Genomic DNA, 14,646 nt, shown 5'->3' with positions numbered 1-14,646 from the left:
TCAAGGTGACTGCGGTGCAAAAGAAGTTCCATGATTAGGCATTCGCTTTTTTTAAAAGTAGGGCATGGAGATTATCCATCAAAATTATAACAAAATGACAGAATTTAGCACTAAATTATAAGATAATTATAGGAAAATTTGATTAGTAAAATAATCAATAACTTTACCTATATGCCGACATGCCTATATCGGCCGATACCGATAGATAGAGCCACATTTTTAATAGCACATTTATATTGTTATCAGAGTATTAAGTTTATTCCTGTGTAAAGGAGTCCATTTTTGCTTCTCAAATATTTACAGCAGAACTAATCAATTTCCCATAAATTGCACTCACAGGATAACTCAGACATCAGATGGTGTCGCGTTGGGAAATAAACCCTAAATTTCGTGTTTGAGTTAATTTCACATATTGCAGTTCATTTCTTGACAAAATATGGTAGCAAAATGCACCTCACACCTTTGAAAAACTTAAAAAATAGATCTAAAATGCGTTATTTCACATTCGTGTTTTCGTCAAAAACAAAATATGTATACCCCTATCGATAGAGTACCGATTAATCTGTCCCATCCCTAATACTTTTAGTGTTGATAGTAGTATACAACAATATTACTTTTATCAATTGATTGAAGAAGTTTTTAATAAGACATTTTTTTCTTGTTATGTTTCTGTGTTCCATTTTCTGTTAGGTAAGAGGCTTAACCCCAAATTGCATGATGGGTTCTAAAAGCCTATGTGTTGACGTGCTCATAATTCTAAAATCAATCAGGTAATGGTTATATTATTTCTCCTTTCAAGGGTCATGTCGCTGTAAATTAATTTTAAATTTTATGCTTTCCAGACATATCAAAATTTTTCTTGTTACTTATAATTTTGTTGTTTTGGTTCTTGCATCATGTAAGGGAATAGAAGTGCAAATTCCAATTATATTTACAGGTTATGATTGTCCTTTGGTAGATAGCATTTTTGAATTTGTGAAGCAGATTGCGGGAGGTTCATTGACTGCTGCGCAATCTTTGATAGATGAGGAAGCAGATATTGCCATTAATTGGTGTGGAGGTTGGCATCATGCTCAAAGGTTTGTTTTATGCTTGTTATTATTTATAACTAGAGGCACATATTTTTGGTAAATAAAATAAGCAAAATTTTGGTACAAAACCCGAAATTGGGTTCAAAGCGATAAATAAAATAAAATTTCACTGCTATAACGGTGAAAAAGTGGTATATAAAATGACATTTTGGTTTTACAAATGTGAATATAACCCAAATTTGATTTAAAAAACTGCTCTTAATACACAAAATAAACATATCTCTTCTAATAGCACAATTATTTCGTTACCAGAATATTAAGTTTATTCCTGTATAAAAGGGTCCATTTTTACTTCTCAAATATTAACAGCAGAGTTAATCAATTTTCCGTGAATTGCATAACTCTCAGGATAATTCTGACTTCAGAAAGTGTTGCATCGGTAAATAAACTCTAAATTTCGTGTTTAAGAGTGTATTTCGCATTTTGTAGTTCATTTCGCATTATTTCATGACAAAATAGGGTAGGAAAATGCACCTCACCTTTCAGAAACATTAACATTACAATGTGTTATTCCACATTTCGTGTTTTTGTCAAAAACGAAATATGCATGCCTCTATTTATAACTTGTATCACTTTTAACAGCAATTTCAACTCTTATTTGAACTTTATTCAGACCAAACTCTCCATGAAGTGTAGTGTTTGAGTATGTCTTAACATATTAAATGTTGCTATCTTTTTGTAGAACCATCATAATAATGATTTCAATCCAGTGGTAGAATCTCTGTGGTGGGCTGCCTAGTAGCAAAATACCATGCATCATGGTATGCATTTTAGGTCTGGTGAAAATATTGGTACAGTTATACTGGTACTAATTGTTTTATAAAGTACAGGCACCCATAATGGTAATACTTAAATGTCAGTTTACCAAAACTTGACATTTCAATATCTTCAATATTTTTGCTCTCTGAGATTTTTGTTGTGTATCATTCCACATGAAATCAACCAATGTAAAAGGCATTTTTTGATTCATTTGAAATTTGGCATAATGAAAGGGCCATCTGATTTAGGAAAATGTTCAAAGTTGCAGATCCATATCTTTTGTATTTCTGAACATACAAGGGCATACGGCGTTGGAAAGGCCTTGAAGGACTCTTTCACACAAGATATTGCATGACTATGTCAGGGCAAAAAAACAAATGAAGGTTGGATAAATAAAAATTTGATAGTCATTTGCTCTTTTATTTTAATTTTTTTTTTTCAAAAAATTATATCATGCATACACCATTACTCAATAGCTGCACAAAATTTTAATAAGGGATGCCAATGGGATCTGAAGTTATGTTAGATTTGCGGTAGGTTAGCTAATGCATGACATATTTTGATAAGACAAATTACAGTAGAAAACGTAGTTTATCCGCACATCAATTATCCGCAACGTCAGTTATCTGCACACTCAAAAAAGCAAGAGCGGCAAAAGAAGACGATCAAATCCGTTCCAAAAAAAAATCTGATTATTTTTCTGCATAAATAACACATACTGTACGTATATTACGAGTGTTTTCTCATGTCTTTTGTTTTCTTGTACTGTATACATATGTAGTACTGTGTACTGTATGTATATAATAAACCTGTACTGTACATGCTTTTCTTTGTTAAATAAACAAGTTTGATTATCCGCAAAAATCGTTATCCACATAACCGTCGGTCCCAATTAATGCGGATAAACGACGTTCTACTGTACTATAATTGAAAGGTAAAAGTACACCAGAATAGAAACACAATATTGTTTGAATTTACTTACTTGCAACTGGTATTTGCATTCCCAGTTCTTAGAAATACAGGGTGATATAGGGTCCCATAGGCAACTCTGCTATTTGTGCACACAGGAAAGAGGGGAAAGTTATTCGAAATAGGTGAGTTTAAGAATCAGTGATGATAATTATAGGCAAGGTAAACAAATAAGAAATGTGAACTTGTGAGGAGCACCCCGTCCCCTTTCAAGGGTCATGTCGCTGTATTGGAATTTTTTGAACCATCTCTATATGGTTCGTTCATCTATTGTGTCAAGTCCAAATGCTCTCTTGATGGTCCTGGCTGCCTCTGCTGCGTTGTGGTCAAGTTTAAACTCTTAAAGAAAAAATAGGCATATTTGAATTGCATCCATCCTAAGGCACCCTAGCACTCAATTGATTTCTTGCTCACATGCAGGGATATGTACCTGTAACTTCCCGATACATTGGCATAATCTGATGACCTCGTTTGGGAATATCCAACTTCTTATATTATCCCGACATTTCAATTTATCAACCTGATATTAACTAATTCAAAATTTTCTACACTCCCATTCGAGCACCACCTACAGCATTAACAACCATAACTTCAATGTCCTGTTTTATTCAGCATGTGATGTTAGAGGATGCGTTAAATAGAAACTGTTTATATTTGTATCTTTCAAGTCTCATTTATTTATCACCTTGTTTAATATATATTTTATGAATTTGAATTTTTTTCCAATAAAGTCTATTACCAATATGCTACCAATCCAATATAAAATTTACAGATGTTCCATGAAAAAGTTGAGTAGTTCATTCACCTGTATGTAACCAATTGACTTCAATAGGTTTATGTGTTATGAAGAGGAGCAGCTAATTGCCTTTGGTGTGAGTGGTCCCAGTTTGATCCCCATTAAGAGCTCAGCATTGTGAGGTCAATTGGAGGGCTACTTGAAAACAATAGTAATGGACTACAGTCTCCAAAGCTAGAAAACAGGAGCAATGGGACTGACAATGTGTTCATCCAAAGTAAAATGGTTTGGCAAGTCCTAGCCCGTGACGAGCTGTTGTGTCGCTGAATTTTGTTTTCTTTATTCATAAAAAGAGTAACATACAATGACAGTGTTTTGCACTAAATTTATGCTATTTGTGGAAATATTGAATTGGATAAATCACTTCTAATTTTTACTGATAAACCAATGTACCTACAAGGTGTGGCTATAAAATAATGGTATTGATGGTATTAATTCCTTTACTGAAAAACCTGTACATATTATATGGTATCACCTTCAATGTACACCCCTTCACTGTCCATACACGGCTGCATATGTGTGTGCCACTGTTCGAAGCAGTGTTGGCACTCTGCAGCTGTCACATTGTTCAGGAACTCTGTCGTTTTCGCCTTCACTGCTTCCACAGACTGGAAATGGGTTCCCTTCAAGACAGTCTTTACTTTCAGGAAAAGAAATAAGTCATGCGGAGCTAAATCCGACAAATAGGGGAGATGATCAAGCACTGCAATGTGTTTATCAGCCAAAAACCGAGGTGCTGTAGACTGGTGCATTATACTGATGTAGCATCCAGGTGTTGTTCTTCCAGAGATCCACCCGCTACCTCCACATGCAGTCTCGTAGTTGAGTTGAAACCTCGATGTAATAGTGCTAACGCTGAGTAAGTAAGTGACTGACCCTCCGGCTCCAATCAATCATGATCACACCCCGGACGTCGAAAAAAACAATGAATGTCATCTTCAGTTTTTGATGTCACAAGTCGACCCAAACATTCATTGTCTTCCACCTCTTCTTTTACCTCCTTAAACCACTTGTGCCTTTCAAAGACATGTGTATGTGACATGGTATTGTCCTCGTACACCTCCTGTAGTTATTGAAGACACACTGTTGTTCAATTTCACCAGGAATTTCAGGTTCACATGCTGCTCAATCTTTCCACTTGACATGATTCTGCCACTGTCACCACACAACACGACGAGATCCACGAGAGACGTTATCGTGACGCTCCAATAGTTAGTGTTCCTGTGAGCTCTTCCTATAGAGCTCACAGGAACACTAACTATTGGAGCATGACGATAACGTCTCTCGTGGATCATCACACTTCAATGTAAACACCTCTCGCCCCTCCTCCCCTACTAACAATGCCAGCAGATAGCCAGTCCTGTTATTTAATAGCCACACCTTGTTTGTTAGCCAATACCGATATGGGAGTAATTAATATGTCCCTTCCCTAATATATTGGATGTATTATTTTCTCCTTTCAGGGATGAAGCAGAGGGTTTTTGCTATGTGAATGATGTAGTTATTGCTATCCACAAGCTTAGAGAAAAATTCAATCATGTATTGTACATTGACCTCGATGTTCATCATGGTATGTACTTGAAACGGACCACAATTACATACATACACTTACACACTTGCCCGAAATGTGTAATTTACATTATTTCAGCATTCAAATTGTGTCAAAAGTGAAATTGTCATTAAATAACAGGTATTTTAATATTTCGATTATCTCGTATGTGTTAAAGTAAAAGTCACATTGATTGATATGCTACATTCTATTCCCAATGGAATATTTAAAACTGACAGTTATCAGTATTCTGAACAAATTTGAATTAAAAACTGTACTAGTCACTTTGGGTTCAACTTCCTCTGCTCATATATCCAAGTTTGCATGAACAGGTACTTTGTCAGACTAAATTATGAAAATAATCCAGGGTGGCGACAGACCTGGAAAACCGGGAAAAGTCAGGGAATTTGAGGTGTCAAAAAAAGTCAGGGAAATGTCAGGGAATTTCGTCTTCATTGACCTTTTTTATTTTTATTTTTTATTTATTTATTTAAAGATATCGTTATGGAACTCTGCACGGGAACAGGAAATCTTGTTTGTAAGTTTCGGCCTCAACTTTTAGGCCCCTTTTATGCGCAACACAATCACGGCGCCAAAAACCAGTGATGGCAGGAGTAGAGAGAGAGAAATTTCTCTTGACTTGAATTTTAAATTCGAACAGTCTTTGGAGGAAAATTGTTATAACTCGGGCACTATGGGAGCAATCTACTTCGGATAAGTTTTGTTTTGCAGCTAAAACATCAGCGCATGCAACCATGTACAATTCAGAACACCGGACCGAGGAAAAGCGGCTGGGGGGGGGGGGGGGGGGCACGTTCCCCGAATTTCAATGGAAAAAACATAAAAATCTGGCGTTTGCACCCTCTTCTCCTGCTATTTTGGGGAAAAGACGCTAACTTTAGTATTCTTTTCAAAGAATGGACATTTCTCAAGAGAATGAAACATGTTTTATGTTCTTGGGTGCCATACAAGTTGAATAATAAGTCAAAATGTGAATTTTTATTTTTTATGAAAAATAGGTAATTTGCATTTTTGGAGGAAAATTATTATAACTATGGCACTATGGGAGCAATCTACTTCGGATAAGTTTTGTTTTGCAGAAGAAAACATCAGAGCATGTAACAGTGTACAATTTAGAACGATGAACCGAGGAAGGAGGTTTTGGGGGGCGCGATCCCCGTATTTCAATGGAAGAAAACAAAAATCTGGAGTTTGCTCCCCTCTTCTCCCATTATTTTGTGGAGAAGCCGCAAACTTTAGTATTATTTTGAAAGAATGGATATTTCTCAAGAAAATGAAACATGTTTCATGTTCTTGGGTGCCATACAAGTTGAAAAATTAGCCAAAATGTGATTTTTTTTATGAAGAATAGGTAATTTGCATTTTTTGAGGAAAATTGTTATAACTCTGGCACTATGGATGAAATCTACTTCGGATAAGTTTTGTTTTGCAGCTAAAACATCAGAGCATGCAACCGTGTACAATTCAAAACGCCGGACCGAGGAAGAGGGGCTTGGGGGGGGGGGGATCCGAATTTCAATTAAAACCATAAAAATCTGGAGTTTGCCCCCTCTTCTCCCGCTATTTTGCAGAGAAGATGCAAACCTTAGTATTCTCTTCAAAGAATGGACGTTTCCAAGGAGAATGAAACATGCTTCATTTTCTTGGATGCCATACAAGTTGAATAATAAGCCAAAATGTGAAACTCTGTTTTTTTATGAAAGATATGTAATTTGCATATTGCTCAGAAAATTATTATAACTCTGGTACTATGGGAGCAATATACTTTGGATAAGTTTTGTTTTGCAGCTAAAACATCAGATCATGCAACCGTGTACAATTCAGAACGCCGAACCTGCAGGGGAGGGTGACCCCCGAATTTCAATGGAAAAAAACATAAAAATCTGGAGTTTGCCCCCTCTTCTCCCGCTATTTTGGGGAGTAGGAGCAAACCTTAGTATTCTCTTCAATGAATGGACGTTTCCAAAGAGATTGAAATATGTTTCATGTTCCTGAGTACCATACAAGTTGAATAATGAGTCAAAATGTGAAACTCTGTTCGGAAATGTGACATGGATATGTTGCGGAGAGGGGAGGTTGGTCATCAGTATGAATTTCCCAGGCTTGCTCCAGACCTGTGTCAGAGTTTCCACCCAAACATAAGAGTATGAAGGTCCAAAAAGCACATTCATTTCGTAATCAGCGAGTACGACCTTACTCTGATGATACCATATGGTATCATCGGGGGAGTAAAGGTTAAGCCTATAAATATTATGTGGAAAAAGCATTGAATTATCATTTTTTCTTGTCCGTATGTGAGTAGTAAGGGAACTTGTCAATAGATGGAGAGGATAATAGTGGGTGGCGCCGTCCGATAGTTGTGGAACGTCATAGTAAGGCATTTTGTTGGGCAAACTGAAGGAACATGGAAACAAATAGGTTCCATTGATACATACTATTTTTGTCGAATATCGCCACTCGACAAAGTATCTCACTACAACATGCGATGGAAATTGCATGGACTGCAATATCTAACAAAAATCACATGCATAAACAAGAAGAGCTTTAGACTGCAAATATGCTGCTGGAATTTTATTATTCTTCTGGCTCACTTCACCTTATTTAATGTAGCAGTGCTTACGAAGGTTTTCTTTCATCATCCTGACGTATTACTGGTTTCGCACAAGTTAATATAAGTTTACAATGACATTGCACTATTCTTAGATATCAAGAAGAACCCAACCAAATACTATCATGAAAAAGTGAAACATAAATCTGCATTGGTGAACATTATAAAAATTGGCAAGTTCATGCTCCCAACCTCAAATTTACTCAACACTAGTATTGCAATGAAATTAACGCCAGTCTCTGTCCTGTCTGTTTAAACTCGTGAGAGATGGTGATTAATCTATCACTGAGTGAAGTTAATGTCCAATATTATGAAATAAAATACTAATAATAAATATGTAAATATTTTAATATCATATTTACTCGAATCATTCAATCATAAAAGCAAATCACTTTCTTCAAGAATCGATTTTTCTCTGCCAGCCCTGCTAAATTTTCACTTTCCATCTACTGATTTATACGAGGGGTGGCCAGGAAGTAATTTCCAATCAGTAGGGACATTGATTTTTCGCAAACGCCAAAACCGTGAAAAATGGTAATTGCTGCGAAGTTATGTTTAGGAATGTGCAGTGATGTCTGGACACATTTTTCACCCGGTCGAAATATTGAAATAATGCGAATTTGGAATAAAATGCGAATTGTTGGCATTTTTAGCAATTTTTTTTAAAGAAATGTCATAAAACAACGAAAAATCCTATGAAATCCAACATTCTTGTATTTTCTAGGCCATGTTTGTGTACATAGAACATGCAAGTTTTCCAACATTTCACTCAAGAGTAAACTATAGAGTTATACGTACATTGAATAATTCCGACAGCCACATTAAATCATGTATTTCCCACGATTTTTTCAACTTCTATCAAAACCATTTGCATCACAGAGCAAAGTGGCAAGTTTCTAACAGGAGATCGAGTGCATATCTACCGTCACACGGGAGCCACATATGAAGCTGGTACCTTGAGGAAACTTTGAGGGATAAAGGTAGCCAGGAGCATGGTGCTGATCACATCACCCCTACCTTCAGCAGTGATCAGGAAAGTGTGGGGCCCTAACTCCACACCGCTACTATACACCTTCATGGAAAAGTGCAGGGGAGCACTTTACTTTTACTTCCTCAAAAATCTGTTCCAACATATCAAACTGTCACAATAATACATAGACCATGTGACTTACAATTTAAAATAATATTTTAAAAGCACAATGGAGTATTACGTTTAGATATATTTGGCAGATAAATGTTGTAAAAGAAAATCGCGAGTTTTGGGAAACGTAACCCTAACAAGTCAAAAAAAGATAATACCAATTTTTGGTGCCATAATATATCGGTATCTGTCACGTGAGATTGATTGATTTTAATTTTTTGTGTGCATCGCCACTTATGGTCATTATGCATCCTTCAGTATATACGGGGAAAATTCCATTATCTAAAATCCTTACCTTAAAATTAAAAAGGTTATATGGAAAATAACTTTCCCAAAATAACTTTCAAGATATCAAACTCTCACGAAGAGGCGTAAGCCATGTGACTTTCAATTTGAAACAATAGTTTTAAAACACCATGAAGGTATAATTTCAGATATTTGCCAGAAAATGCGCTAAAATGAAAATGTGAATTTTGGGAAAAAGAACACCGAATAGTAAAATATAAAAAATAAGAAAATACACAAATTAAAAAAATAACAAAATATCAAGGTCCCTACCGATTAGGCATAAATAAAACAAGAATATCAGTTGTATTAATGTCACTGAGTCCTAACCTAATTTTCGGCATAATTACCACCGTTGTTCTGGCATTTGTCGTAGCATGGCATTAAATTTTGTATGCCCATGGTATGTGTGTTTGACAGCAAAGACTGGAATTATCTCTACCGCAGTGTAGCTGTTAAATCCTTGCCCTGCCAGAAACCTCTTCAGTTAAACAAAGAGATGAAAGTCGGTACATTCAAGGCCAGGGCTGTACAGGGAGTGGTCCAAGATCTCTCACTTGAAGTGATGCAAAGGGTCCATGTGTACTCCGCTGTATGGGGTTGTGCACATTCGATTGGCCTTCTGTGAATTATCTGCACCATCATCTGACCATACTATCACCCACGACGTCCGGTCTGTACACCTCTGTGCTAAATTCTGAGCATGCAATGTAGGCTACATCGCAGTTGGTGGGAGACTGTATGAGAGCTGCAATCTTTAACCTAGAACTGTCCTAAAACGGCTGCATTGCAACTGTATCAGATTACAGATACATGCCACTTCTTCCTGCCTGCATGTGTGTGTGTGTCGCTCTCCGACCACTAGTGCTTCGTATAGTCACCATTGGAACTTTTTTCAGGATGCCCCTCGTATATGAACTTTCAGAAGCTTTTATTATTAGAGTGTTCCTGTTTTAATGTGTTGGTTAGCTAAATCAGGTACCTACACAATGCAATTCTGTAAATTCCTTGCGTTAAATTTCTAATACCTACATACCCTTTTCGTCAGCATTAATGGTATAACTGCATGTTGTCAGTTTCACAGTACTTCACTTGGATATACTGTACTGAAGCAGAAATCCCATTGATAATGTAAGGAAATATGACACTTTATTTTGTTTGATTCAATTGTTTCACTTATATGCAAGAGTCAAGTTGTTTGCTTTACAGAAAAGAGAGAAGTAGCTTTATGCATTAAAAAATGAGTCCGCACTCATGGTTCTTGCAAGCAGAGGGTTCCAAACCTCAGTGGAAATATCAACATATAATACCGAGAATGTATAAGGAGACTGATAAATTACAAATTGGATTTCTTAATCATTCACTCTTATCTCATTTAGTCGTAACTTTAAAAATAATCAAGTATTTTATTTTAAACTTACTGCGTATGACAAAATTCCATAATCCTCCCCTAGCTTGTGAATTGTAATAATTTTCCAGATTCACTATTTTGCAGTTTGAATTCAAATCATAGAGAATAGAGAAATTAAGTCAATTTCATAGAAGATAATATTGGTACTTAACAAAACCATACATAGATCTGTGTGAATTTATTATTTCTTTTTGCATAAAAATCGATTTAGTTTAGTTTGTAATTGTCAGGGAAAAATGTAAATGTTGTCCTGGAAAACCTGGAAAAGTCGGGGAATTTCATTTCTGCTTGTTTGTAGCCACCCTGTAATCATTGAATAGTCCATACAGGAAAATTACATTCGGGTATGAGGTGGATTTATATGGAATTTCTATGGCTGTATCACATTGCCTGCAACTAAACTTTATCTGTAAATAAATATGCTGGTCCTTAACATACTTACTTACTTACTTCCTCTAGTCCCCTTCTGCCATCATAGCGTAGGGTTGGTTGCCTCGATCCATCTCCTCCATTCCTGTCTGTTTCTCATCATTCTCTTCATCATATTTATTGTCTTATTCCTTTCTCTTCCAATCTTTTCCATTCTGTCTTCAAACATTATCCTTGGTCTTCCTTTACCTCTCCTACCTTGCACCTTTACTTCTAGAATTTGCTTTACCTTTTTTTCTTCATTCATTCTGAATACATGTCCCCACCACTTTAGCTGTCTCTTTTCAATTATTTTCTCTAGCGACTCCTGTTCCACTTCTCTTCTTATTCTTTCATTCCTCACTTTATCTCTCCTAGTCTTATTAACAGCTCTTCTCAGGTATTTCATTTCACTAGCCTGAATTTAACTCAGATGTTTATCTTGAAGTGGTAAACTTTCCATTCCATATGTTAATGTAGGGACCAATACTGATTTGTATAGCTGCATTTTTGTCTTTACTGCCACTTCTTTCTTTCCCATTATTGTTTTACTGAACTGATAATATACTGTATTTGCTTTTCTTTTCCTATTTAGGATTTCTTCATCACACCTACCATCACTTGTTATGATGGTTCCTAAATATTCATATTCATCTACTTCCTCCAAGTTCTCGTTTCCATATCTAATTGCTATTTCATTCTTCTTTGTAGAATGAATGTTGCTATTTCATGATCTTTTTCTCCTTTTGCCACCTGCATAACTTTACTTTTCTTAATATTAATCTTCATCCCTTTTCTCGCAAGTTCTTCTCCCCATTCTATTACGCTCCTCTGTAGATTCTCTTCACTGCTAGCAATTAAGACTATATCATCAGCATATAGCAGTACTTGCAATTGTACTACTCTCATATTCCAATATCCTATTTGTACTCTTGGGGTTCTTCTTTTGCAAATTTTAGTTATTTCATCCATTACATTAATGAAAAGTAAAGGACTTAGACTATCTCCCTGTTTAATTCCTTTTTCTATTTGAAATTCCTTAGACTCGTTTCCTTCTATTCTTACTATTCCTTTTACATCCTTATATACACTTCTTATTGCTTTAATAAGTTCCTCAGGTACTGCCTTACTTTCTAATGCCTCCCATAGATATTTTCTAGGTACCGAGTCAAATGCCGCTTTCAAGTCTAGAAATGCTAAGTATATTCTTTTATTTTTGTCCAGCATATTCCCCATCATTGTTCTTAATATAAAAATGTGATCTTGAGTCAGTCTCCCAGGTCTAAATCCAGCTTGTTCCTCTTCAAGTTTTCCCTCTATAATTTTTCTCAGCCTCCTTTCCAATATATTCGTATACATCTTATATACCACTGATGATAGACATATTGCTCTATAATTATCACATTCCTTATTACTCCCTTTCTTGTGTACTGGCACAATTATATTCCTTTTCCACTCTTCTGGTATAGTCTTAGTTCTCCATACTTCCCTTAATATATTCAGTAGTATTTCAACCATTCTTGGTTCTCCATATTTTATAAGTTCTGGTGCTATTCCATCCCATCCTGCTGCTTTCCCAATTCGTATCCGTTTAATTACTTCTCTCACTTCATTCTCTGTTATCATCATATCTTCTTCTACATGCTCCTCCTCTTCTCTGTTTCTTATTCTCTCATCCTCCTCCTGTTCTTGTTCCTGCTCCTCATCTTGTTCTTGCTCATTTGTCCTATCCTTGAACTTTTCTTCATAGTATTTTCTCCATTCCTCCATTACATTCTCCCTTCCTATGACTAGTACATTTTCCTTATTTCTTATAGCTCCTGTTGCTTTTCCCCATTTTCCTTTCAGACTTTTGACCATATTTCAGAACTGCTTTCTATGTTCTACAAAACTTTGTTCAATATCATTTCCAAACTTCTCCCATGATTTTCGCTTTGCCTCCTCTACATCCAATTTACTCTCATTTCTTTTTTGCACATATATTAACCTATGTTCCTCTGATCTTAATTCTAGGTAATTCTTCCATGCTTTCTTTTTCTCTTTCACTTTCCTCTTTACTTCATCCGTCCACCAATTAGTTCTTTTCCTTTTTGTATTCACCCTAACTTTGCCACATACTTCAATTGCTGCATACAGTATCACTTCCTTAAATTTTTCCCACATACTGTCAATTTCCATTCCTCTTATTTCCAATTCATTCTATTTCTCTTCTACTAGTTCCTTATACTGTTTTCTCTTCTCTTCCTTAGCCAGCTGTTTTACTTGTATCTTTTCAAACTTCCTATCTCTTTCTCTATTATTCCTCTTAAATCTTGTTATAGCTATTAGCAGTCTGTGGTCAGTACTCAATTCAGCACCTCGAATTACCTTTACATCCATAAAGGCATATCGAAGTGCTCTTGCGTAAATTATGTAGTCTATTATACTCTTTGCCTCCCTTCCATCAGCTTCATAAGTGATTTTATGAATTTTCTTATGCTGGAAAAAGGAGTTTCCTTGTAGCAATTGGTTCTCTACACAGAATTCTATTAACATCCTAAGTACCAATATTCTAAGTAAAAGACAAGAAATGATGTGTACAACAAAAACTGGTAACAAATGAGTAAATATGACTGAAGGTATTTATTTGGTTACAATTTTTAATCTCTCTTTATACATTGTTTATTCAATGACATGTTTAGAACAGTTAAAATATTGTGAAGGAAAAAGTGCAAGTGAATTGAGTAATTGAATGTTATAACTTAGACTTTTCATTTTGTTAGGAAAACACATTTTCTGTATTTGTATATTTAAGTTACTGTGTGTGCAGTTTGTATGTATATCCTAAGAATATACATTGGAACCCCAATTTTACGTTCCTGGATTTTACATTTTTCCGCACAAGTCACAAGTTTGTTCATTTTTGCAGATGGACATTGTGACTGGAGACACAAGGTGTGACATCGGACTTACTTATTAAAGTGTAGTCCATTCTGTTGTATGGTCTTCTGGCAATGTTCCATGAAAGTCAAGATCCCATGATGATACCATTCGGCTGGTTTTTAGAGACCAAAAACTCTCGCACCTCTGTTTCCACAGAATCCAATGTGTGGAACTGTCGTCCTTGCAGGAAATACGTTAGAGAGCGAAACAAATGGTCATCGGATGGTGCAAGATCAGGGCTGTACGACGAATGAGGCAACATTTCAATTCCCTCCAAGTCTTGCAGTTTCTGAGTAACAATTTGTGACCGGTGGCATGGGGTGTTACCAACCTACAACAAGGCTCTCTTCCAACGCATCAATGTTGGGTACTTCTGGAGCATAGCATGATGGACCCATTGCAGTTGTACAGCGTAAAGGTTCCCATCGACAGCACGGCCATCTGGTCAGAGATCCCAAAACATTGGACCATCGATATTCCTTCATATGCACAACATGACCTTCTTTTCAAACCGCCCCCTTTGAACAAGTTACCAAGTTACCCTTTGAACAAGTTACCACCGGCAGAAAGTAGAAAGATCTACTTTATGTCACCTGTGACAATTCGATGCCAAAACCTGTCGTCCCGTAGATTTTGAAGCAATTGTTGACAGATGGAGACAAGTCGTTCAACCTTTTGTTATGTCA

The 14,646-nt window shown here is 36.1% G+C and overlaps 1 protein-coding gene across 5 annotated transcripts in view; it reads left to right on the top strand.

The window, feature by feature from the left end:
- Positions 1 to 14,646, top strand: part of LOC145978939 (histone deacetylase 8-like) — a 40,901-nt gene that overhangs the window by 13,587 nt on the left and 12,668 nt on the right. For all 5 annotated transcript variants that reach the window (XM_083111943.1, XM_083111940.1, XM_083111941.1 and 2 more), the window contains exons 4-5: positions 938 to 1,079; positions 5,079 to 5,185. In XM_083111943.1, coding sequence (XP_082968069.1) covers positions 938 to 1,079; positions 5,079 to 5,185 — 249 coding nt within the window. The remainder of the gene's footprint in view (positions 1 to 937; positions 1,080 to 5,078; positions 5,186 to 14,646) is intronic.

Source organism: Lepisma saccharinum, chromosome 25 (assembly GCF_977018435.1).
Source record: "Lepisma saccharinum chromosome 25, izLepSacc3.1, whole genome shotgun sequence".
Taxonomy (NCBI): Eukaryota; Metazoa; Arthropoda; class Insecta; order Zygentoma; family Lepismatidae; genus Lepisma; species Lepisma saccharinum.
The sequence above is the reverse complement of the archived record's forward strand: the minus strand, read 5'-3'. Positions and strand labels throughout refer to the sequence as shown.